Here is a 27,684-nt window from a genome sequence, read left to right as displayed (position 1 = left end):
GAGGGCTGCCGCAGTATAGGAGAAGGCTGCGCTGGGCCTCATCACGTGACGGGAGTGCCGGCCGCGTCACCGACCGCCCCCCTTTTCAAGTTGCGCACCCACTGGCGGGTGTAGCCGTGCCCCCAGAAGGCCGCGACCAGATTGGCTCCCGAGCTCTGAGGCGAGGAGGGAGACCGGAGGCCGCAGCAACAGCGAGGGGAGGCCCGGAGCCCGTGGAGAACACCAGCGCGGGGGCTCCGAGAAGAGCAGGAGCCCCCGGACTTCCCCCCAAGCCGGGTCAGGACTGCAAGGGCCTACCGAGGCCATGGCCCACAGGTAACCCCCCTGGGAGGAGGAGGAAGGAGAGTGAAGACCACCAGGGTCAGCGGGGCTGCTGTGGAGAGGCCTGCATGTCAGTGGCAGCCCCGCGTCCGCCCCTGCCCTCCAGGGTATTGCAATCGGGCCTCGGGGGCCCAATTTAAGCTGAACAATTCCGCTGCTGGGGCTAGGGGGAAGATCAGATTGCCCATGAGAGAGTGTAATGAGGAATATTCACGTGATGTCCGTTTAAATGAGTTAACTGATACCTGGGAACCACCTACAATGGTAATTTAAATGAAGTAACTGTTACCCTGGAAATTACCTGCGATTACCTGTTGAACTACTGGAATGAATTTACACCCGTTTTGAGCCAAAATGAATTCTAAGCTGCCCTGAGATTTCCTGCACTATTCCCCTAAATGAAGTTGCACCCGTGTTGGGGCTAGAATGAGCTGTTTGTGGCCAAAAGGTTAATGGTGCTGTTCACTTGAAGGAATTTATACCTGTTTTCACTTGAATGAATTAATTGTTGGCCTGCAATTCACTGATTCACGTATCTGAATGAATTGTTTGTTGCTCTATGATTATCTGATGTAGCTACCCGGATGAATTTACTGCTGCCTTGCAAAGTATCCGCATCATTCCGGAAATGAACTGGTTGGCAATGACAAGAGATAGATAAAAGATCTTGTTTTATCAAACCACTTGGTGTAGTGTCCTACATTGTGTGCGCATGGCTGAATCCGTGTGAGTGAGTGCTGCACAACTGCTTTACACATTGCCTTCGGGTGCCTTCCTACCTTGCGCCAAGCTACCACGTCGGAATTGGTGACCCCAGTTCTAACAGAAACGTAGGGCATTTTTGCACAATACCTGCTAAGGAATTCTAAAAAAAAAAATTAAAGCAGCATTTGCGCTATTCTGGGCCGAGTAACAGAAATTGTTGCAGGATTGTACAAGCAGGGGTAAAATACTTCTGACTGAATAACCGTTGCTCGTCTCTTTGCTGCCTGCCGAAATTGTATTTCTGCGAAGGCAGTGAATATTCCAGTAGAAGAAAACATCATTAAAACCTCACACTATGATGACCTTATCTTAAAACTGTAATCCGAACAAGACCAAACACTGCTGAGGCCCTGGAAGGAAGCGGAGAGCCTCACCTCCAGAGAACTCCTGCGCATTTACAACTGGTGCCCATAAAAACGTATGGCCGGTTTTATTACTGTATCTGGTTCCCAGTTTAAACTTAATGCTATGTAGATTTAATTCCTTAAGGGTTGGTACAATCATATTTTCTTGTTTTTCTTTTTTTAACTCCAGATATTGGTAAGTCTTGCTTCAAAGTTAAGAGACCAAGAGCAAGACTGAAATTCCTGATGGTGTGGTTACCACATTGTTTTTAGATTAGTGTTTTTTTAGGATTATAATGTCCCTTTTCACAAAAATTAAAACTGTTGTAAATTCTCAGACATGCCTGTCACATCCACGTGTAAATTATTTGTGTCTAATATACGTGTAGAAGCTATAGAGAATAGAGCACCGATAAGCACACCCTTCAGCAATTAGATTCACCCCAATTACTGGATAAGTAAAATTGATCTATATCGCAAATACCACGCATATATCACTTAAGTAATGATTTGCTCAAAAGAATATTCTATTCTATGTTCTGGGCCACACTAAAATACACAGAGTCCACACTGTTCAGATTCTTCAATCTGGCGTTTTTTTTTAATTCTTGTTGTTGTTACATCCAGCACGAAAGACTTCCACTATGCCAACACGTGTTACATCTCCCCTTAGACTTTATCAAGGTGATTGGCAAAACGCTCGTTGCCCATCCGTGTTCAAATGTGGTCCAAAGTTGTCTATCTCTCCCGAATGAATATGTATCCAAAGCTTTAAAAACGTGAATATTAATCTTCAAAGGATATCTCAGTCATCTTCAGGAAAATAAAATACACTCGTCAAGTACTAAGACTGGGTGTTAATGTCCTCGGAAGGATAAAATCCTAGTCCATCTCCTTTCCGTATAAGTGAACAAATAAGCTCCTCTCCGCAGTAAGATCGCAGTATCTCCTCTCTCGTTCTCTTTATTGATGGGCTAGGATTTTATCCTTCCGAGGACATTAACACCCAGTACTTGGGTGTATTTTCTTTTCCTGAAGATGACTGAGATATCCTTTGAAGATTAATATTCTCGTTTTTAAAACTTTGGATACACAATTATTCGGGAGAGATGTGTTAGCTTTTGTGAATACCCAGCTTTGTGATGTTTACCCTGTTTGAATTACATATCACTTGCGAGTGCCTATATTTTCAAGTACATGTGTAACTTAGCAGTGCTCAAGATGCACACTTTACATATTATTCATTCATGTCTATATGCTAACTGCAGCTTTGTGAACTAGAGAAGAATCCTCATGTACCGTATATAACTCATTGGTGCCAGAGGCCTACTACAGCACAGAAAACGTTCAGAGACCCGTTATGTCTCCTTCCCAGCACCAATGCCCATGTTTCCCAATTTAATGATTCCAGATCCAGTGACTGAATTTCATTAAGGAACTCTGTGTCACGTTGCCACTTGTACATATCTGGTTTTCTAATTAATTGTACCAACTAATTTTCAGTTCATGGTGTTCTTAATTCTGTTAAGTAGTCCCTAATGCTTTTGGCTCTTTATGTTAAACAGCTCTGGCCGTGGTACATGCCTTGATAACGAACCTCCCAAGCGTGACTTTCTTTATCCAGCTGTAGCCCCAGGTCAAGTATACGACGCCGATGAACAGTGCCGTTTCCAGTACGGGGCAACATCTCGCCAATGTAAATATGGGGTAAGAATTCTAAATCCTTGCATTGCATGTTTACATTAATTGCTCTTATATATTTCTTCCAGTCAAATTAATATATTTAGGGAAATTTCATATTATAAGTAAGACGGTTTTTAAATTGTCCTGCCATCATATAGCTGTACCAAAATAAATAGGAGGTAAAAATGTTACCTAGTGTTTAAGCATCTGTTTACATGTACGATTGTTTACATGGGTTACACAACAAGGCTGTTATGCACTTAAATTCAATGATTGAGCATCGTGGATTGTAGAAATTGGTCTGATATTTTTTCTGTGGCACTTTTACGTTGAAGTAACACATAGTATCAGGTAATGCATGGAAATTATACTGTAGCATTTTTCTATTTCACTTTAGTCGTTTTCAGCCAACAGGCACACGTTTCTTCTCTTTCCTTCCACTGTGGCAGTGGATGTATTATCAGTCCTTATATCACTATACGTGTTTGGCATCTTTTTAGATGATAGTATGTAATGCACTGCACTTGCATTTATGTGGCACTTCCTACCCTAACAAGGCGGCGAGACTTCTTAGTGGACATGTACCATGCTACTCCATAGGTTGTGCCATGGTTGAAAAGGTATAGGTATTGAGTCTTATTCTGTATTATTTCCCTGTGCCTAGGTGTGAATTAAAGTGAAAATGAGTGAGACTCTGGACACTTAAGCTTATTGAGCTTTTCGGTTCAATTTAAAAAGGCTGTGAGTTCTGTTAATAGCACATGTAAAACTATAGCTATTATTGACACTTATTGAATGACTGATGTCTTTGTTATTTTGTATTTCATCAAGTAGTAACAGGTACACTACATTTGGGTTAATTATTTTCATTGACATTCTTCATATTTTAGTGTTAGGTTAGTGGCCATATGTACTTTTCATTCTTCATCAAGCGATTTTCCTTTTAGAATTTCTTTGAGATAGCTAAAAGTATCTTGTGTAAATGAGAAGGGCCATGTGTTATGTTATGTTATGTTAAAGGATTTATAAAGCACATACCTGTCCCTGTAACAGGGCGTCCCTTCTCTAGTCTTAAAAGAGCACACGGCAAAAAGCGACCTATTGCAAAGTGCCGTAGGAAGCAGCTAAGAAGAGAATAATCAGGTCGTCAGGATTTTCCCGAAAGACTAGTGGTTTCGCACAATCCAAAGGGAGAGAGGGAGTGCGCTCCAAAGGGCTAGGGCCTTAGCGCAGAAAGAACAGCCACCCACTCTGACTCTCTTAACACGTGGAAAAGAAGCTAATTATGTTTGGCTGAACAGAATGCCTGAGAGGGCCTGTACGGGGACACTAGATTGGGCAAGATGCGAGGCCCCTGAGAAAAAAAGATCTTATGGGTGATGCACAAAGTTTTAAAATGCGCGTGCTTCTCAATGGGGAGCAAATGCAGTTTGCGAATAAGACCAGAGAAAGTACAACACTTTGGAAGTGAGAACAGCAGCCTGGCCATGGCGTTTTGTGCCAGCTGGATACTGAGAATCACAGCCTTGTTGGTTCCCACGTAGAGGATGCTACAGTAGTCTATCTGGAAAAGGATAGCTGCTAGAATAATTACTTGTCGGGTGGGAGGTTCAAAGAATCAGAAAATGGGTTTAAGCCCACGCATAAGTCCAAAGCATGTGCCTACCACTGATTTCTCCTGTGCTTCAAAAGTTAATGCCTTGTCCACCCAAACACCTAGATTTTTTTACCACAGACTTAGGACGAGGAGGAGGACCGAGTGAGGGAGGACCTCCAGTAGTCGCTCTGAGAGTGCATATCTTTCCTTAGGAGGAGAATCTCAGTTTTGCTTGTATTAAGTTGCAAGCAGTTGGCCTCCATCCACTCCGCAACAGGCAGAATACCCCTTTGGAAATTAGCCGTATCTGACAATGGGGTTTGTCGTGTAGTTCCTAGTACCCCCCCAGGACCTGCACGTTTTGGATGACCTAAACTGAGGGCTTGGTGTTCAGACATACTTTGGACACCCACACAGGATGAGTCAGCCGTTAGACCAGCTAGCTCTACAGTGCCACTACCAACCCCCCAATGACGATTGGAACAGTTTCAATAATTATTTATTGATCAAGCGTCAGTCTAGTATGAAACATATTCGCTGCAACAATCAAAAGACAGGAGCAGACAAATGTGATCTCTAGCACCAATATCATAATAGAAGATACATTCCTACCATAGTGCTAATAAGATGAATAAAAGCAGATTATATAAAACAATAGCATTGGCGTACTCCTACGATGTGTAGCATACCTAACTATACCTAGCCTAGATATGGAGATGAAGCATGTATATTGTTGGACTTGGCCCTTTTGGCAGGTTCACCCCTAAACTTTTTGCATTTTAATGTGACCTAATATTAGTTGTTTTTGGCCTCTGCGCACTTTAGCATTATGGCCCAGTGTAAAGTGCGGGCGCACTCTGAGTGCGTATGGTGAGATTGGCCTGCCCTCCCATAGGAATGCATGGGGGATATGTGTGTCCATGGTAATTCCTGTTGTGAGAGGAGTTCAGGGTCAAGTCTAGTATGTGCGAACTCATGAGAATAAATGCTGCGCAATGGTGTGCGCGGATTTATTGTGACTTGTGGAGAAGTGCCACTTTTAGAAGTTGGCACTTCTGTGCGCAGTGTGTCTGCCTGCCTAATGTGGAGTGCATGTCTGGCTTTTTGATTGGCAGGCGCTGGATGGTGTGGGGAATTCCAGGAGCCAGGGTGAGTCAGCCCAGTGGTGAATAGAGAGATCTGCATGCGGATGGGAGGGGGGAGTTGCACCTGGGACCTGAATAGGGCTGTGCCTTCCCTACACAATGCTGGCTCCACCTCCTGTGGTACGTCTGATGTCCCTAGCCTGTCCTGTGAATAGGGAGAGGGGTTGAGCAAAACAAAGTGCTCCAGAACCAGTTGTAACTGGTTCTCCCCATGCCCTACAGTTGGTAACAAAGGACATGTGTGTATAAGAAAGGGCTGTGACCCCATGTATTTTGTTCTCTGTGTGCTTGTCCTGACGCTGGGGGCTGCTACTGCTGGGCTCCAGGAGGAACCACCACAAGGGACTGCCTCCCTGCTGGAGGGCCCTGTGTGCTGGCCTACCTGAGCCCAGCCTTGTGCCCCCCCTGAACTTTGCCTATCCTGGGAAGAGCGCTTTGCTCTCTATTGCTTGCCAGAGTGCTCCATTCTTTTCCCCTCGATTTTGGGACTTCAAACGCCTGGGAAGTGCTATACCTTTATTGCCTGGGGAGCGCTCTAGTTTCTGTCCAAGAGGAGCAGCGCTTCTGCCTTTTACTGCAGCACAGAGCTGCAATCATTTTAGAGAGGGAATCCCCGGCGTGGGGATCCCCCTGCATCTGTGCTTTCTCGAGCGGGAGCCCACCCCGCTTTGTATACTTAAGGAAGAGGGAGCCTACCCCTCATTTGCCGCACTTTGAAATTTCATTATTGGCGTGTGCCCACCCTGCTACTTTTGCGAAGGAAGCCGGAAACTCACCGCCACGGCCCCGAGGGAAGACTGAGTGTTGCCTGGCAACTGGGACTCCCACCATCCCGTCATCGTGTCATCGAGCGGAGGCGGGAAGTCCCGGCACCAGGGAGATCGCGAGACGGGAGCCTAGCCTGTAGTAGCGATCTTCTTTTCCAACGAGCGGGTGCCTACCCCGCAGTGATGGATTAATCGACAAGCAGGTGCCCACCCCGTCTTGCCACGAAGAAAAGGAAGAGCTGAGGCCGGCGCTCGCGTCTGACGGTGGGCGGGGCCTGCTGGGACAACGAGAGGAGCCTCGCGGGCTCTATTTCTACTTCCCCCAGCCGAAGGGAGGCCGCCCACGTGTCGAGGGTGTCGCCGCGCAGTCCCAGTCTCAGGAAGGGGGACCGGGGCAACGGAAGACAGACATCCCTGTGCGGGAATCGAAGCGGGGCTCCCATGTGGTGAGGAGAGCCCAGAATACCATCTACAGCCATCGAAGGAGCCGGTGAGTGAGGGCTGTCCCGAGGCACAGGGGGTGCCAGTGTGGGTTGGTTGCTCCCAGCTGCCCGCATGACAGTGGGCAGCTGCAACATTCCTTTTGGGGCATTTAGGTTGAGAAGTCCCAGAGTAAGGCTTCACGAGGGCACAGTGGTGCAGAGCGGGCTGCATTCATAGGGAGAACCCCAGAGCAGGGCCCAGAGCCCAGCGCCATTGTTCCAGTGAGTGCCTGCATCTTTTTTTTCCTGCACAGCTGCACCGCAATTAGTGGGCAGCTGCAACGTTTAGGCCCTGCTAGATTTGAGTCCCAAAGGGGAGCTCTCCTGGCACCTTAGTGCCTGTATCTTTGGTGTTGATCTCAGCTGCCCTGCAAGAGTGCAGGTAGCTGCAACTTGGGGGCATTTCGTTTAGAGTCCCAGAGAGGGACTCGGGTGCCCATGCTCATGGTCGCAGCTGCCCATCAATTAGTGGGCAGCTTCCACGTGTAGACCAGTTTTGCGCACTTTATTGCTGCATTTGCAGCTAGGCCATGACTTTGCTGGACAACGGGCAGGGGACAGTTGGGTGATGTTAAACTCTGTATTTATGCGTAATATGAGGCCTAATGTGATGTCTACTGCGCAATGCCTTCATGCCCTGATCTATGCCTCTAATGATGTTTATGGTTATGAGGTTAGTGCGTAATATGGTTATGCTAATGGGTTCTAGGCTCTAAGTGTTTTATGCCTAATGTCATGCCAGGATATGTTAGGAGGGTGTCTAATGCTTAGGTCACTATTTTACCAGAAGGTACTGGTTGTGCTTTGCATTTACTTACCTGCATTCTGGTGGTTCTGACCATGGCCCGATTGGCCCGGTCCTGTGTAAAATTGCCCAGTGCCAGTTGGCACAGTGTATACGATGTGATTATGTTTCTAATATATTTATGACAATACAAAGGCTTTTTTATATATAACCTTGTGTGGAGTTCCTTTTGTGGTGTACCTAGGGTGTTGTTGCTGTGTGTGTGCGCAAACGCTTTACACATTGCCTCCGGGATAAGCCTGACTGCTCGTGCCAAGCTACCAAGGGGGTGAGCAGGGGTTATCTTTGGCGTGTAACTTCCTTGCCCTGACTAGAGTGGTGGTTTCTGCCTGGCTTTGGCACACGCCTTAGCCAACCAGAAATCCCATTTCTAACATTGGTCATCAGCGGTGGGATTAGGACTTGTGTTTGCGCAGTACCACAGCGACAACTGGCTGCACTACAAGCTCTGCATTTAGATAATCACATGTTGGGGATTATTGTTTCAGATTAAATTTTTCTCCTGAAAGTGTCATTTTCGAATTATGTACTCTTGCTTCAGATCTTAAGCCTAGGAGTCTTACATTATACCCGTGTGGGTTTAAGTACCTTGCCCAGAATGGAACCTACCTTTAATGCATATAATCTGTTGGAATACAGTATGTTGGAGTTAAGGGGGTTCTGTGATGAGAGAAGCTTAGCAGTGGGTGAGGAAGACACTCAGCTATCCCTTAGGACAGCCCTGCTACACTGGCAACAGGATAGATGGAGACAGATAGGCAGGGACCAGGCCGCACTCCAAGAGGGTGGTGGGTCCGAGGGTGGCCCTGAAGAGTCTGAAGAGGAGGAGGAAAATGACAGGACAGGGACGCCAGTAGATAGGTAGTCCATTGCTGGGTCCAGTGTCGGGGGCAGTGCCCCATCCCTTTCCCTATCCCCAGAGGAGTGGGTAGATAGGAGGGAAGAAAGGGAGCATCAGCTGGCTTTGGAGAAGCTCAGGTTAGAGCATGCCAAGGAGGTAGCGCAGCTGGGTGTGGAGGAGAAAAAGTTTGAGACCGAGAGGGTCTTAGCGCAGGAGAGGATGGCGGAGGCTGAGAGGGCCTTCACCAGAGAGAAATTAGCTCTGGAGGATAGATTATCTCCTGAGCACAGTTGTAGTTTTCTGGATCCCCCAGTGAGGGTGGAGTCCAGTGGTGGCAGCAATATAGAGTCCAGTGCAGGAAGTCCCATTCCCAGTTCCCAAAGTATGGTACCTTGTTCCCAAGAAGAGGAGTACAGGTTGAAGTTCAGGAACAGTAAGGTTCACCCTTAAACTTTTTGCCTTTTAATGTGATCTAATATTAGTTGTTTTTGGCCTCTACGCACTTTAGCACTATGGCCCAGTTTAAAGTGCGGGCGCACTCTGAGTGCGTGTGGTGAGATTGACCTGCCCTCCCATAGGAATGCATGGGGGATATGTGTGTCCATGGTAATTCCTGTTGTGAGAGGAGTGCAGGGTCAAGTCTAGTATGTGCGAACTCGTGTGAATAAATGCTGCACAATGGTGTGCGTGGATTTATTGTGACTAGTGGAGAAGTGCCACTTTTCTAAGTTGGCACTTCTGTGCGCAGTGTGTCTGCCTGCCTGATGTGGAGTGCATGTCTGGCTTTTTGATTGGCAGGTGCTGGATGGTGTGGGGAATTCCAGGAGCCAGGGTGAGTCAGCCCAGTGGTGAATAGAGAGATCTGCATGCGGATGGGAGGGGGGAGTTGCACCTGGGACCTGAATAGGGCTGTGCCTTCCCTACACAATGCTGGCTCCACCTCCTGTGGTGCGTCTGATGTCCCTAGCCTGTCCTGTGAATAGGGAGAGGGGTTGAGCAAAACAAGGTGCTCCAGAACCAGTTGTAACTGGTTCTCCCCATGCCCTACAGTTGGTAACAAAGGACATGTGTGTATAAGAAAGGGCTTTGACACCATGTATTTTGTTCTCTGTGTGCTTGTCATGACGCTGGGGGCTGCTACTAATGGGCTCCAGGAGGGACCACCACAAGGGACTGCCTCCCTGCTGGAGGGCCCTGTGTGCTGGCCTGCCTGAGCCCAGCCTTGTGCCCCCCTGAACTTTGCCTTTCCTGGATAGAGCGATTTGCTCTCTATTGCTGGCCAGAGCGCTCCATTCTATTTCCCTGGATTTTGGGACTTCAAGCGCCTGGGAAGCGCTATACCTTTATTGCCTGGGGAGCGCTCTAGTTTCTGTCCAAGAGGAGGAGTGCTTCTGCCTTTTACTGCAGCACAGAGCTGCGATCATTTTAGAGAGGGAATCCCTGGCGTGGGGATCCCCCTGCATCTGTGCCTTCTCGAGCGGGAGCCCACCCCGCTTTGTATACTTAAGGAAGAGGGAGCCTACACCTCATTTGCTGCACTTTGAAATTTCCTGTTGAAGGATCAGCCTGCAGAGTCTTGGTCCAGCCTGGAAGGAATTCTCCTCTGTTTTGTAAGGGGGAGTGAGGGTCTTTTATACTAAAGTGGTCACTCCAGGGGCTCTTTTAGAATCGATATGAAAATATTCACTGATCCTTTGCTAATCCTTTTCTAAACAAAAATGATCAAGCAGAGCTGGCTGTTGGCCATGGATGAAAAAAAGTGGTGACCCTTAAACAGAATAAATCTGCTGTGCCTGGGGACATGCTTATGTAGGTCAGGTACAGGGATTAAGATAGGGTACCGAGGTCCTCGTGTTGAATACACAGAAGTAAGCTACTAGGTAAAATGTCACCTGTGTAGGGCTGTTATGTCGTGTGGATGGGACAAAATATATGTAAATGGTATGTTCATGAGGGTGCTATCTTATAGGACATGACAGGTTATTAGATAAGGAGAGCACGAGCTGGGTGTCATCTGCATCGGACACTAGCATGAGCCCCAGGAATTTCACAACCTGAGCCAAAGATTGAATATAGATATTATTAAACAGGGTGAGGCTCAGAGAGGAACCTATGGGGAACGCCATGGTGCAGAGTATGCAAATGAGAGGTATGCTTGGGGTCAAATAACCTGAAAAGAGAGGCCAGATAGATAGTAGGAGAACCAGGCTAGGGCAGGACCACCTATGCCAATCTCCTGGAGGTGCGGGAGCACGATTTTGTGGGGCACAGTGTTAGAAGCAGCACTCAAGTCAAGTAAGATCAAGGGCAAAGACCTGCCTTCATCTAAAATGCCGCAGAGTTGCTCAGTAATCGCAAGAAGAGCCGACTCTGTACAGTGTAATGGCCTGAAACTGTTCTGAGAGATGTCCAAAATCTGATTATCTTCTAAAACCTTTTTTAAAATAGTATTGTCATGAGTCTCTGTGACCTTGGCAAGAAAAAAACAGAAGAGAGATAGGCCAGAAATTCTCTGGTTTGGAACCATCCAAGGCAGGTTTTTTTAAGAAGTGGGATAACCTTGGCATGCTTCCAGGGACCCTGTAGGAATGCTGATAACAAGGAGAGATCAGTTCCAAGAAGGGTGGAAGGAGACTGTCTTGGAGTTTAAAAAACATGTCTGGGTTAAGAGTATCATCATGTCTGCATGATTTGACTTTGTTACATAAAGTGCGTAGTTCATTAGGGTGTACCTATGGTAGAAGATAGAGCAAGAGTGGGGTAGTACTGGTGTGACTGTCAGGAACAGAATCAGTGGTATTAGAAGCAAATTTAGAATAAATGGCTTCTCTCATGTCAGTAAAGTACTCTGCCAACTCCTCGCAATGGTCATTAGAAGCATCTGTAGAGTCTACTTTGAGTATAAGTTTCGGGTCTTCGGGTCTGTTGCGCCGGGATGCCCCCGGGTAAGCTGAGCGCATTATAAATTTCATATTATTATTATTATTTTTGTTATGCTATTTAGGGGTCGATTCCGATCCTGTATTTTTTTTTCTGTACGACTCGTCCCGTCTGACCCGTGAAGTACGATTCGTACGGGAAAAATACATACAGATCGGCCCGATCCGTACGAATCGGATCAGGAAAAGTTGTACGAGACGGACCCGGACACTTTTCCGTACGAATCGTAAAAATACAGTCCGACCGTACAAGTACGATCCAGATTGGCTTTCCGATTTACGAATCGTACGGAAAACGACCCGCACACAGGAATGACTTTACCCGCTACGAAGCGAACTTTGTACGACTCGTATCCCGGGAAAAGTTGTTCCCGGGGTACGAGTCGTACAGGGGTACGAGTCGTACATACGAGTCGTACAGGGGTGCGAGTCGTACAGGGGTACGAGTTGTACAGGGGTACGAGTCGTACATACGAGTCGTACAGGGGTAAGAGTCATACATACGAGTCGTACAGGGGTACGAGTCATACATACTAGTCGTACAGGGGTACGAGTTGTACAGGCCCCCCCATGCATATGTACGCACCTTACAACAGCATGTATGTACGCACCGTAGATACGCAATGTTGGGGTACGCACAGTACATACACAACGCATGGGGGTGTATGCCTGTACAACTCGTACCCCTGTATGACTCATACCCCTGTACGACTCGTACCCCTGTATGACTCGTATGTACGACTCGTACCCCTGTACGACTCGTACCCCTGGGAACGTGTGGAGTACGACTCGTACTGCGGAGAACGTCGCGTATGACCTTTTACGGCTGTTTTTGGCTCCCGTAAGAAAAGAGCCGTACGGAGTGCTGTAGGGACGAATCGTACTTGCTGGGCCAGAAACCGCTGCTTAAATACGTCCGGACATCGCGTACAGGCTGTTCCGGATCCGAATCGTTTTTTTTTTTTACCCGTACTGTCTTTTGTACGATTCGTACAGAAAGAGGCTTTCTGTACGAATCGTACTTCCTAGGTTGTAAGGAAAGTTTACCGGGTACGAGTCGTACGGAGAAAACGCTCAGTACAAGGATTCGCACAGCCTTTTTCCAGGGTTGGAATCGGCCCCTTAGTAGGGAAAAATTACTTTTGCATTGGTGTTGATGCACTTTACTTTATTCACTAAGTGCTCAGCTCTAGATTTCCAGATCAGCTGGCGGTGGGACTTGATTGCAGTTTTATACTGAATTTTTTTGGGAGGATCATAGGACTTCCTCCAAGGGCATCCAAGAGCCTTACAGTGCTTTCTACCTGAGATCAAAGTTTCATTAAACCAGGGAGCAGCATGCTCTTTCCTACTGCGAACCGACCTGGCAGGAATAAAATTATCTAGGGCAGAAATTAGCCATGTAATTAGGGTATTGTTCCATCCTCTGCATTAGCGGCCAGCTGAAGGCACGTTGCTCAAGGAAATCTTCAAATATTTGAAGATCGAGTTTATGCCAAGGGAACTTGAGAGTAGGTGTTCTTTAGACATGTAGAAAAATGTGGGTTTATCAGTAGGCAAAACTGGTGGCACCTGACTAGTATTTACATCTCCTGAACCAAAGACCTCTAGGGTGCTCAAAGTATCATGTATAATAATTGTAGATGCTGTTGAATGTCGCTCTCAATTTGAGATGAAAGTAGGCTGCTACAACAGTCTACAAATGAACAAGTTATTAAAAAGTATTTGTTTCCTTTTATGAGAAGAACTAAAACAATTCCTATATTAAACTTGTAGCATTGTTATTTTGAATTAAGTGATCAACTAAATAATAATTACTACATAAAGAGGAAGGTTGAAGGTTTTCTCAGTATATTGTATATTTGTCTGCAAATATATTATAATGGGATAGTAAAATTTAAATCTGAATTGAAGAAGAAACAAATATTTTTTTATGAATGATTGACTATTTGTCATAGCAGCATATGTCCAATCATGTGCAAGAGACGGATGGCACATAGCATACAGAGATAAACTAGATATACCGTTCCAAAAATCAATATTTGAAGGCTTTTCTTTTGTTATGAAGCAATTGTGACAGGAGACTGTAATGAGTTGGTCCTATCACTATAAAACTATTTAATCAATCATTGTTGGACTTGTACTTAAGCAGGACACATGTTGTATTGGGGCCTCTGTAAACAAGTGAAGGAGTGGCCACGCGTTTTCTACATAATCGTTGATTTACCACATGTGCCACATTCTGTACCACTCTGCTGCATATTCTGTGCTTTTCAACAAAATTGTTTGTGGCTTAAATGAGCCAAAAGTTACTAAAAACTCTCTACACGCAGTGCAGCACTCAGGCAGACATCATGCAACAGTTGATTGATCAATTTGCAATTTTTGATGACTCTCACCAGGTATTAAACTGGTACTAATGAGATGAAACATTTGCCTGTATTTGATCAACTGGGTATGGGTTTTTGACTGCAGCATGAAAACAATGCTGATAAATTTAAATGTAGTTCTAGCAGAATGGAAATGATGATCATTTCTTTGCTACAAAATGTTTTGCTTCAGTATTCATACAAATCCCTGTTACACCACAGCCACTGCTATCAAAATAGGATTTATTTCAAAAGAGCAATCTGATTTTAGAAAAGTCCCAAGCATCTTACTTCAATTTGTAGGATCTGTTGTCTTGAATTTTGACATATTTTCCACAAACTATCTTACTTGATAGTTAATAGGTAAGGTGCAGGTAACATTCTGTCCCTGTGCTTCATGCAAGACAAAATGGAGATTTAGTTAAAGAAAGTCTTTGTTTGATTAAAGACACAGAGAGGAATGGTAACTACAACAATAGTGCAGCCGTGGCCCGTGCAGGTAAGAACAGTAGGGCGGGGATTTTGACAGACGACGCCAAGGTATAATTATTTATTTATTTAATTTTCTCTCGTGGTCGTCTGTCAAATCACCCCCCAACCCTGCCCCACCGCTCTTACCTGCACGGGTTGCGGCTGCAATAGTGAAAGCCATTGGAAATGTAATAAGATCCATCAGAAGAATTCTGCATTGAGTTTGTAAGAAAGAAAAGCAAGTCATAGCAAAGCTTGTTAGCAGTAGAACCTATCCAGGCTTGCCCAGTGTGGCCTTCAAAAGATATAGCTTGGTTGCCCTCCTTAATATTTCATGCTTGTGGTTCTGACAGGCACTATTGGAAATAAAGGGAGGGTCAAAATTGGAATGTGGAGGGGTAATAATCGCCTCCATGTTTTTAATAAAATCAAGACTTTCTTATACTACAGCTAAAAAAGATCTCATTTTATTAAAAGATAGGAGGCTCATGTTATGTTATTTCATAGACTAGTAACCACAGATTTAGCAACATAAGGGATGGGTTTGCAGTAAAACCTTTTAAAGGTGGAAACATTAAACCAATCAGCAGATTTGAGAAAGTCATCCAAAATCAAAGCAGTCCAAAAGGATTATGAAGTCATGGCAACTTCTAGTGGAATGAGCACCAGAAACAAATGTGTAAATGCCTGCTAAACCCATCGTCCATTTGACCCAACAAACTAGGACAGTGGCTGAAAGTGGTTTGTGAGGAGTCCTAGAAGAGATTAAAAGTAGAGATTTGGAGAACGTTCAAGAAGCTTTTGTTTTTTCAATATGTTCTTGTAAACAAATTCTCACACAAAGCTTAGGCTGAAGAGGAAAATAGAGATGCAAAACAAACATTTAATTTGTTTTAGTTCTCCTGCGGACCTGGAAACATACCCCAGAAGAGGTATATTGGACCGAAGTGATATCTAAAACCTAAACATCCAAAAGGCGTTTCGAAGAGACCAAACAAACTAGGACAGTTAGTTTTGCAGATAGAAACTTGAGTGGCATAGAGGAATTGTAAACCCAGTTCATAAAATAATTCAAAATTACATTCACATCCCACATCTGGTAATACTTTGGTAAAGGAGGTTTCATAAATCTTATTCCCTTCAGCAGACGACAAATAAACGGTAGTTCTCTCTCTAGTATAGGTCCACTGTTACATGCTCTGTTGAATTAGCCGACCTGTAAGTATTGATGTTTCTGTACGCTTTTCCTTGTAAAGCAAAATATAGCAAAAAATCAACTACCAGAAAGACATTTGCTAAAAAAAAAGGTCTGCCCCCTTGTCTAAGCTCCAGCTATTCCAGACTATCCAACCTAGGGGCCGATTCCGATCCTGGAGAAACCGGGTACGAACCGTCGGTCGGAGCGTTTTCTCCATCCGACTCGTACCCGGTAAAAACACCATACAAACATGCAAGTATGCACCGACCGACACAAAAACACATACAAATGTGATCCGAGACGGTGTGTACGCGACATGCGGACGGAGTCAGGCAGCTTTTTACGTACCAGCAAGTACGATTCGTACCGACAGCACTCCGGGCGGCTATATTTTTACGGCACACAAAAAGTGCCGGTAAAGCTAAGTACGCCGCGAAGCGGGAGGAAAAGGGGGCCCGGTACGCGCTGAACACCCCCCCAGCCCCCCCCGTATGTCCGCGCCGTACCCCCAGCCCCACCCGTATGTCCGCGACATACCCCCAGCCCACCTCCGTATATCCGCGCCGTACCCCCAGCCCCCCCCATATGTCCGCGACGTACCCCCACCCCACCCCCGTATGTACGGTGCGGACCCCCATCCCCGTATGTACGGTGCGGACCCCCACCCCCGTATGTACGGTGCGGACCCCCAACCCCGCATCTATGGTGCGGACCCCCACCCCCCGTATGTACGGTGCGGACCCTCACCCCCGTATGTACGGTGCGGCGTACATACGGGGGGGTGGGGGTCCGCACTGTACATACGGGGGTGGGGGTCCGCACCGTACATACGGGGGTGGGGGTCCGCACCGTACATGCGGGGGTGGGGGTCCGCACCATACATACGGGGGTGAGGGCCCGCACCGTACATACGGGGGGTGGGGGTCCGCACCGTACATGCGGGGGTGGGTCCGCACCGTACATACTGGGGTGGGGTTCCACACCGTACATACGGGGGAGGGGGTCCGCACCGTACATACGGGGGTGAGGGTCCGCACCGTACATACAGGGGTGGGGGTCCGCACCGTACATACGGGGGTGGGGGTCCGCACCGTACATACGGGGGGGGCTGGGGGTACGTCGCGGACATACCGGGGGGATGGGGGTACGGCGCGGACATACGGGGGGGCTGGGGGTATGTCGCAGACATGGGAGGGGGTGTTCGGCGCTTATGCGGGCACATGTTTGGAAGTCTCCATGGTTGCTGTGGAGGTTTGCTCCGTACGGTGTTTTTACCATACGGTTGTGGATTCGGACGGACGGGACGGATCGTACATGCGCGTTCGGACATCGGTTTACCGAGTCGTACGTAAAAACGTCCGGGGATGTGTCAGACACTTTTTCCTACCCGAGGACGTTTCGGGGTATATTCCCAAAGCGATTCGTATGGTGTTTTTTACATACGAATCGTACTTGCCAGTTTGTACGGGACTTGTACGATTCGTACGTAAAAAAATCTGGATACGATTCGTACGGTGAATATTTTTCCAGGATCGGAATCGGCCCCCTGATTTATAATTTGTTGAATCTGGGCCCAGACTTGGAAAATGAGCTGAGCAGCTTCTCCCGAAATTCTTTGGGTTCTCCAAGCTGAACTGAAACCATCCATGCTACCAGTGTGAGGGACTGGTTGGATATCATCTTGTGATGTTGATCTTGTATATTGAGAAGTAAAGTAGGAAAGGAAGGAATTAGGACAGGAAGATCTACTGACAGTTCGAGGACAGTGGGGACCCAGAACCGATCTTGCCAGAAAGGAGTTGTCATTTTGTAACGTAGCCTTTTGGCGGTGCACTTGAGCCAAAACTTGAGATATTAGGGAAACAGAGGGAAAGCATAATTCGCCTGTAGAGACCCCTCTTGAAGAAAGGCACGTGTTGCTAGGGCTTGTTGATCTGGTTTCCAGGCCTCCTGCTGTAATATAGGGGAAGTAGGGTGTTCAGATGGGAACCAAACAGATCTGTTGCAAAAGGCCTGAATTTAGAATAAAGCTTTTTAAAACTGTATGGTGAAGATGCCTGTTGCTCACAGTCTGAAGATGTCTGTAGCACCAATATGCTATTGTATTGAGATTGCTTGGCAAATACGTTGCCTGTACCAAAATGTTGCTCTGAAGTCAAAATTCCCAAAACTTGACTTTGTATCCTATAGCTGGTTTATGTAACTTACTGCTGAGAGTTTGTACATACAAAGAAGTATGGAGTAACTCATTCTTCTTTTTGCAAATGTCTGTATTGCAAAGGATCCTGCAAGGATCTCTAAACAAGTTATGTGCAGTGATGAATCCTATTGTGCCTATGTGCCGCCAATCGAGTACTGGCTACATCTTGTGCTGCAGCCAGTCTTGACCACAACTGGAAATCTGAATGTGACCTCAGGTCTAACTGAACCATGTGGGAATGGGAATGGCCTTTTCAGAGCTGGGGAATTCTAAACTTTTGAAAGGCTCAATAATGAAGGAGACATGGAAATATAGCCTGCATTGAGGATGCTAGCAATATTCGTGCCAATACTATAAGGGATAGAGAAGATAGTGTAAAAACCTGACATATTTCCTTTTTTATAAGGGGAACTTTCTCTTTGTGCTCCCATGTGAATAATGACTGGTTTCATGACTTTGGTGAAACACCAAAGTGCCAAGGAAAGACCTATTGGTAGGCTGTTAAAATGATAAAAAGTGTCCTCCCACTGAAAATGAAGGAATTTCCCGAATGCTGGGTGTATTGCAATTGTTATATATGCATGTTGTAGATCTTAGAGGACCCACCTAGTCTTTTTCCTCCAGAGAATCTCTGAGCTGAATTATTGTCTCCATGCCGAAGTGGTGACACATGGCATAATTGTTGGCTGGTTTCAGACTGTACAGAATTTTTTGTACTAACAAAGCCTGTAGTAGGATCATTTAGAGATATTTCTATGGCTTGTATCTAAAGGAGAGAATGTACCTCTTGAGTCACTAACAACTCTTGTTCTTTGTCAAAGGAAAGATGATGAGCTATTTATTACTCGTTGAACTGGAAGAGCACAAAAGTCTATATAGTAACCCTCAGTGGTCTGTAGCACCCATGGATCCGCAGTTATAGTTTTCTATGGGGGCAAGAACAAGTTTAAACAACCTCCCAATGGAGCATAGCCAGAAAGTAAAAGACTTACCTTGGTTTTGGGATACTCTCTTTCTGTAGCCACAATGTCTTAACCCTCTATTCCTTTGAGGATCAAATTGTGATTTAAATTCCTGTTGGAATCCAAAAGAGCCCCTTTTAAGTTGGAACCACCTCTTGGGCTTTAGCGGCCAGCAAAGTGGCTTCTGCCTTTGCTGTCCCTGCCAAAAACCCTGGGCCCAAACATCTTCCAAAAGGACAGCTGTGCCTATTCAATAGAGGCAAAAGTGGCAAAATATCTGCTCAGATCTTTAATAAAAGCATCACCAAGAAGGAGACCAATTGCATCCTGGCCTGACACTTTAGCTGCCAAATTTCCCAGTTTGGGCTTAATCTTCAGGAATAGGCTCATTTACAATTTATGAGCCACAGCTGAATCATCACGTGACCTGACAATGGTCCTCCAAGCCCGAGAGGGTGGTGGAGCTCCACCTCCATCCAATCTGCTTCCACATCGCTGACCCCGTTTACAATGAACCCTTACTTGGGTGGCTTATTTGTGACAGAGGGGGCCACTTGCAAAAGGAAATGATTGCTAAGTAGGCTACCATATCATAGTGCCTATCTGGCAATCTTTCTTCGGAAGCAAACCCTCAAGGTGAGGCAATCCCTTCATGTGTATGTTGAGATAAGCAGACTGCCTATTTATAGCACTTACACCATGTCTCTTGGCTTCAAGCTGGGTTGAATGGAGGAAATATTGGTCGCCCTGCACACTAAGCAAAGAACTGACAAAAAGGTTTTATGTGTCAAAAACATACAAGTATGAAAATGAAATAGTGCTTAATTTTACCTGGTGTTTCCAGGGCTGAGCACCGACATTTATTTTTGGGGTCAGGGACGTTTCTGCTCGTGCTTTGGAATTTGCCAGTGTGATCAATGATTTTACAACTATTACCAGTTTAGTACAGTTGGAAATAGACTGCCAATGCTTGCAGCAGTGGCACTCCAACACCCTTTTCTCATTGGCTGATAGTCAGCTGGGTGGGGTTAGAGTAGGTGGGCTATGCACATTTGTGCACTTGCACCTCTGCTCTCTGAACCCTGCCAACTTGTAGTTGCTTACACTGGGCTCCCCCTTAAAAGCATGATCAGGCACCTGGTTATGTGGCTTGTGTGTAACTTCTGGAAGTTGTACACAACAACATCACAGCAGGCTGCAGATGGCATTGTGAGCCGTTGTATAGCACTGCCTGCAGAAGCTGCATGGCCCAGCAGTCTTAGTTGGTATACCCTGCATACCATAACTACTCATGTGACTGAGCCACCACCTGTGCAAAACTCACCTAACATACGGCGTCTCAGAAAAGAGGAGTGTTAACTCTGCTCACTCATTCCTGATTCAAGTACTCCTCTGTCTGTGGACCGCTCTGTACAGCTGACTATGTCCCCATGCCTCCAACCACCACCATCCTGGAACAAAGATATTTCACTTAAAACAAGGCTGTAAATGCAATACATTGCCACACAGCTAGTCATTATCAGGGGAATGTAAACTCAAGTCAAGGAAATATTTTTGATGCAATGCATGTTAAAAAACGAATTGAAAATGTACCAGAGGGGGAAGTCAGTGGGAACATAAATTATAACACACAGATGATTATATTCATCTATAAGGGGAGCCTAGAGATTTCATTTGGAATTCAATTCCTGACCTTCACGAATCCTAGTTGAAACACTTCACCTGTTGTGCCTCAATCCTGTCTGACCAAACTGGAAGCACTGTACTCAACCCTACCTAGGATTAGAAAATACACCTGAGTTAGTACTTTAAACTCACACTGTATCATTAGTGCTATGTTTAATGTCTTCTTTCCTGAAGAAATATCTCAGTACACCTTTCCCATGGCCCACCTTTAATGGAATATATTGAGCATTGGCAACGACAATCATGCAAAAGGTGGTGTTGGTGGGGCAGCTATCTGTAATATGGTGCAGAATGGGATGCAACAGAATGCTAGCACCAGCAACACCATTCACAAGGATTTGAGTGTATTCTAGCACTGCTTTGAATCTACATGCATGCCACATTTGTCTTGGAGGGTGACTTCTTGTTGCTTTAGCTCAAAGTGTTAGTATTGCAAAATAACTGTGTCGTATGTAGTAGCCCATTAAATAGCAGTAATTGTGCTGATGCCCTGTTTATCCAAGCCCAAAAAAGTAGGTACCTTTTTCTCCCCCAGAGCTTATATCTAATAAGTTGTAGTGACAAAATATCTGTTAACCAATTAGGAAGTCTTTCAAATCCCATTAGATACCAAGGAAGACCTGCCTCGCTTTATTTTGGTTACTAAAATTCATTTTCCTTAAGAGGGTTGGGAGGCTGGTTCTTTAAAATATGAGAATTTTCAAGTGACGGAAAAAGCACAGAGTCATTCCGACTTCATCTAACCACCCTGACAATCCTACAGATCTGCAGCAGATGTCCATCATTGTCCTGCCCTTCTGACTCACCCTATAACAAACAGATTACATAGGAGTTGATATATGGCATTTCCCTGCTATAACATGCACAAATCTGAGCAAAAACACTATTAAGTTGGCATAAGTATTCTCCTCACAGAACTACCCAACCACGGATGCATCATGACGAGAATATTTATGAGGGAATGTGGGTTATACCAATGTAGGCTACAGGTAGATGTGGTGGGCAGTGCCAGTGCCTCCATAAGCAAGTCTGGCAAAGCCCATAGATCTGGGTTTAATGTGCTAATACATGCAACATTAGAGACATTGGCAGGAACAAGGAGGCACAGAGAGAAATGGCTGCAGTTGTTAAGTAGTCTTTCATGCAGATTAATGAAGACACTCAAGTGGAGGTGGAAGGATATTCGCAAAGAGCCAATATCATTAGGTGAGAGATGAATACTCGCGGCACAGAGAGAAATGGCTGCAGTTGTTAAGTAGTCTTTCATGCAGTTTAATTAAGGCACTCAATAGGAGGTGGAAGGATATTTGCAAAGAGCCAATATCATTAGGTGAGAGATGAATACTGTACATGGCTTAGCCAAGATGGGACTGACAAAGTATCAAGTCAGTGGCTAAAAGAGGTGGGTCTAAAAAAGCAAATGGTTGAATGGGGGTGGGGCAAACTTAAAACCCACGTTATAGATTTTGTTAGCAGTAGTTTGGACAACAGTTGTGTTGTCAAAACCCACACTTGAAAAAAGTTGGCCCTTGGCACTTTCTTCTTTCACATTTTATTGCTGTCCAATTAATTTGAATTCTCATGACCTATTACCCATTGCTACTTATTTCTCCCATTTTGTATGAGTGCGTATGAGTGCGTAAGTGAGCACAGCAGTTGTGTAGCACACTACACAAACGTTGGCCCTAGCAGCAAATGTAGCATGTCATCTCCTCATTCCCCGCCATGCCCACTAGTTGCCTTTGAATTCATCAATAAATGGACCAATGCTGTTGTCATTTAGCCCATGGTACTGTTTTCATGTTTCTGGCTATGACTTCTGTTGTAATTCACCTATTCTCTTTTTCCCATTTGGTCCCTTCCCCTTTCCCCCCTCTCCTTGTTCCGTCTTAGAACGTTTCACTTAGAGCTTGCTTTAGAATGTTGGCTATGACAATGACAGTTAACAGTTGTGGAGAGTGGGTGATCGGATTAAAGTAAGAAGTATATCCTTACCTGCTGTGGAGTTTTCTTTTTCTTCTGAAATTCAACAACTTCCTATATCGGGGGGCATGCATCTGACGGGCATGTACTTACGGTGAAGTTGCATTACAGGTACAATTACTGAAAGGCTTATTTAAGAGAATAGAATAGAAATACATTTTCCACTACTGGATTCCAGAAGCCCACTGCTCCTCCCATGCCACACTGCCATGGACTTCAGGTCAGCACAGCCGTCTAGGAACATGATAAGCAGCAAAGTGGCAGAAGTCAACAAATCACAGTTTGTCCCTGTGTTCAGACATATCTAAACCAAATATCAGGAATAGCTTTCACACACAGCCTAAAAACTGTCCTTTTTATCCTGGAGTGTAATTTATAGCTACAGGGGAAACAATTGCCCCGTGTACAAATTAAATAAAGGCAGATTTAATTACACCTGCTTTTTGGCAGGAACGTTTGACCAAAACTTTTCATAATACTGCAGCCAATTTGTGATGAATTTTATTTCAGTGACAATTCATAACATTCACATGCATTTATTTACATAATTTGCACAAGTGAACAGAAATGTAATTTCCAGACAGAAGTGTGATATTTAATTTGGGCAAGATGTGTCCATTAGGCATGGCAGTCAGAAACGTCTGACTAGAAATGGGAAGTGGCCATCCCATAGAATTCTTGAATTTGGTAACATGTCGCGCATTCCTTCTTTGAACGCGTTAACAGTTTTATCCAATGTCAACTCAATAGATTAGTTTAAGTGTGCTGGGTGGGAAAGAGGAAGCCTACCTCTGAATCAAACTATGCGTGTCTTGCAAGTGTGTAGTTGCACTTGCCTGCACTGCTGTGAGATAAACACACTTCACTAAATTTGCAAAACCTCAAACAATGCTTTTCTTGGTTTCTTAATACATTACTCTGCTCATTATAACCATCACATTTACAAATGTATTGCACATAACTCTATTCCATCATGTCATTTTAACTTACAAAGGCATAATGCATGATTTTTTTACAAAAAACCACAATATAATTGTTGTAATATACTTTGTACTTAGCTTTGTGCCTTTCACCTTTCCCTTCCCTCTCCCATCTTTCCCCCCTCTGCTTTCTGCCCCTTTGGTATCTCCCTCCTTAGCACCCTGGTAGTGAAGCTTACCTTAGAAGGTTCGCACTCTGCCTGTCAGTTGGTGCTAGATAATCAGAGGAATAAACATCATTACTTACCTTCATGGTGTCTTCATTATTCAACATTTTGTCGACGATCCACACTGTGCTGGGGGCAGTTTCTGATTATCTCCCCTTTATTACCTGCTTCACCAACCACATCTGCGAGGCCCTGCCCATTCTCCAAGTCACATGCAAGTCTTTGCCTGCTCTTTCATCTGAGCTTGCGGTGAGTGCTGCGCTGTCTATTGAGTGACTTTTCCCAGCTGTTGTTCTCGTCCTCTCTGCATGTCAAGGTTTCCTACTGATACAGCGTCCCTGCTCTTCTGACACTTTTGAAGAGATGTGCACTGATGTCTCTTCATCGGCTGACGCTCCGTTTTAATTTCTGAGGAAGAGCCTTGTAACCGTTAGTGTCTAGGCACTGGTTCCTGTAAGTGCAGAGCAGAGGCTTTTGGCTCTTTGGTCCTCACACACCCCTGGATGCCTGCTAATTGGGTTGAGTGATGGACCACCAAGACTCTATTTCCGTCAGTTTGCCCTCTCAGGCTGACAAACTAATTTCTTTAGGAAAGGAGCATCTAACTGTTTTGTGTGCGGGCTCCTCAGCGTGTGAGTGCGCGTCACGTGCGATCCTCTCAAATTTAGCTCATCAGCTTCACGAGGCAATGGACTGTTTTGTATACTGACCTCTCGGTGTGACGGTGCATTATTCACTGTCCTGTAAAATTCAGTCATCGACATTCTGCTGAGTGATTGTCACATGCCTCACTTTCTTACTTGCTGCTTTCTCCTTGTGTTACTGAGTGTAGGAGGACCTTTAACGCACCAGCTTTTTGTTCTGTGGTGCCCCCACGTCTCCATTACAGCTGATTTGCCGGCGTTCGGCTGACAGTTTTCTCGTCAGCTGAGGAGAATTGTGGAGGGTCTTCGCCATTGACGGGTCTTTTCCCAGCAGGTGGCTGTGTTTTATTTACGGCAGCTCTTATTTCAGCCTTCCGATTTGCTGCAGGGGTGGAAGCAAGGAGAGCGGCGTTTGGATGACAGTTTCCTCGTCAGCTGAGGAGATTTGGTGCGCACCTTCACCATTGATGACTTTCTCCCCAGCAGGTGGCAGTGTTTTCATTACTGTAGATCTCCTTTCTTAATTCAAATCAGCTGCTGGGGTTAGCGAATACAGCAAGGAAAGGGACCCAGCATTTATCCAACCACGTGCCTTTCCATACGCTAATAGGCACAGCTTTCCTAGTAGTTTGAACATATTGGGAACTACTTAGGAACTTTGAACTTGGTGTGTTCCATGTCTATGGGACTTATAATTTGCCTGTCTTATCGCTGATAGACACAGCACCTGTACTCCCTTTTGAACCTAGTATTTCATATACTATAAAGAGAATACTTCAGCATTGTTTTTCTTTTATATCTTCTCTCATTCTACTCGGACACTGTTTTCATTATTTCCTTTGATAATTTAATTACTGTAATTCTGTCTTCTTTCCTTTACATATTTCTTCTACTTGTCTTATTTTCTCTTCTTTCTCTCACTCTTCTTCTCATTCTTCATCTCCTTCTGTCTTTCCCTTGTCATTGCTTCTTTTGCAATGTCTCAACCTCCTTCTTTCCTTAATGAGGAGTGTGAGCCACTTATTCCGTGGAAGAAATGGGTGAACCTTTTTGAGTCATATTTAATAGCTATAGGAGGAGACAGATTCTCTAATGTACGAAAACAACATATTCTTTTACATAATTTAGGCAAACATGCAATGAGAAATTTATGATAATTTACTTGAACTTGCTGAGGAAAATCAAAGTACTAATGAAGATGCCATGGGTGATACTCAACAAGAGGTTTATCACAATACCCTTAGGAAATGCAATTTGGAGAAAAATTGAATGTAGTTCTTGAACATCACAAGTTCTTTTCTAGAACTCAAGGGAAAAATGAGAAAGTCGTTAATTACATAGCTGTTTAAAGAGGTATAATTGCGACATGTCATTTTGGTACCTTAACAGAGTCATTAATTAGAGATCAGTTAGTACGGTGTACCAGTGATAAAAAGATACAGGAGAAACTATTGGCTGATACACCTGATCTCAAACAAGCCATAGACATTGCAAAATGTATTGAACAAACCGCATTCTGTATGAGTGAAATGAGAGAGACTGTTGATGTAAAACAAGTAGTGGATAAGAATGTGTACAGAGTTTCTGGAAAGGATGACAAAAGCAAACCGGCCATCGCAGAAAGTTTTATACAAAAAGTGGAATCTGCTAAATTGAAATGTTGCAGGTGTGGCAATGCGAACCATTTAGCTAATAACATCAGATGTCCTGCCAGAGGTGTGATATGTATGAAATGTAATAAAAGAGTGCATTTTTCGAAAGTTTGCAGAGATATAAAGAGTCAATTGCGAGGAAAATCCTAGTGAAGAGATAATTTTTCACATTGCAGATAACTTTGGTGTCTACAACAACAATTATCCTGCTTGTGATATACTGTTGGATGGGGTTCCTTTTACAGTTTTTGCTGATTCTTGCTCTCCATTTACCTTGATTAATGAATGATATTTTCTGGAAAAGTATAAGGACAAGAACTACACTTTTCTACCACCTGATGTAAACCCTGGTGGTTATAAGAATGATCCCATACCATTAGTCGGAATGCTAGTCATGCAAATAGGTTTCAAAAATAGATCCACTGTTAGGAACGTGTACATAACAAAAAGTGGTTCAAACTTGTTAGGGTGGAAACACCAAAAGGATTTAGGGATCAAACTGGATCCTAATGCTCCAGAAACAGTCTATCTTGTTGATGAATCCATAACAGACTATGACATTTGTGAAAAGTTTCCTGAAGTTTTTTCCAACAAGTTAGGGTTACTTATAGGCTACCTCCATAAGATTAAACTGAAAGATCATATCAAACCAGTTGTTCATAAGGCTAGATCTGTCCCATTACTTGTACGTAACCCTTTGATAGAATAATTGGATACATTTGAGGCTAGTTGAATTATTGAGAGTTCAGAGTGGCTTGCCCTCATTGTTATAGCGTCTAAGCAAGGGGGAAAGAGCATCAGGTTGTGTGTCGACTTAAGAGACTTAAACGCTAACATTTGGGTTGACAGACATCCTCTCCCCAACATCAATGAGATGCTTAGTGTAATTCAGGGTGCTAAATACTTCAGTGTTTTGTATCTTTCGTCGGCATACCATCAGGTAGCTCTTCATCCTGACTCTAAGGCTCTCATGTCTTTCGTTACACCATTTGGTGCATACCAGTTTTGCAGGATGCCTTTTGGATTAGCGTCTGCTGCAGCTGTATTCCAGCGTATCATGCAGCACATTTTACAGGGCGTTAATAAAGTTCTATGCTTCCAGGACTACATCCTTATGTATGGCGAATCAAAGGAAGAACACAATATCAGGATTTACCACACAGATTAATAAATGCTAAATTGGTGTACAATCTCTGGTTTACCTTGGACATACTATTACCAGTGAAGGGATAAGTCCCAAGCCTAGTCTTGTTGATGCAGTTAGATTGGCCCCTGCACCATCCAACAAAGAGGAACTTAAGTCGTTCTTAGGTTTAATTGAATATATGTCCAAATTTGTGAGGAATTTTGCTGAGTGTGTACATTCCCTGAGATCTTTGTTAAAGAAAGGTACCACATTTGAATGGAGTGTTGATTGCCAAAAGAGAAGTCACACATATCAAACAAGCCATTGCTGAAGCTCCATTGTTAAGCATGTTCAATCCCAATGCTAAAACCTTTTTAAGCACTGATGCCAGGATGAAAGGATTAGGGGCATCTCTCACTCAAAGTGTGGATGGTGAAGAGAAAGTTATAGCCTTTGCCTCCAGAACTCTTAGGGGCCGATTCCGATCCGGGTCGGAAGGGCACTGAATGCGATCCGTCCGGAAAAACTGCGAGCCATACGTGTGTTTTCTGCCCGAC

The 27,684-nt window shown here is 44.8% G+C and overlaps 1 protein-coding gene across 1 annotated transcript in view; it reads left to right on the top strand.

Annotated features, from left to right (window-relative positions):
* The window catches only part of ADAMTS6 (ADAM metallopeptidase with thrombospondin type 1 motif 6), a 1,840,341-nt gene that overhangs the window by 1,097,909 nt on the left and 714,748 nt on the right, over positions 1 to 27,684 (top strand). The window contains exon 11 of the mRNA XM_085631708.1: positions 2,996 to 3,137. Within this exon, the coding sequence (XP_085487834.1) occupies positions 2,996 to 3,137 (142 nt within the window). The remainder of the gene's footprint in view (positions 1 to 2,995; positions 3,138 to 27,684) is intronic.

Source organism: Triturus cristatus, chromosome 2_1 (genome assembly GCF_964204655.1).
Source record: "Triturus cristatus chromosome 2_1, aTriCri1.1, whole genome shotgun sequence".
In the NCBI taxonomy this organism is placed as follows: Eukaryota; Metazoa; Chordata; class Amphibia; order Caudata; family Salamandridae; genus Triturus; species Triturus cristatus.
Note: the sequence above shows the minus strand (reverse complement) of the source record. Positions and strands in the feature narration are given on the sequence as shown.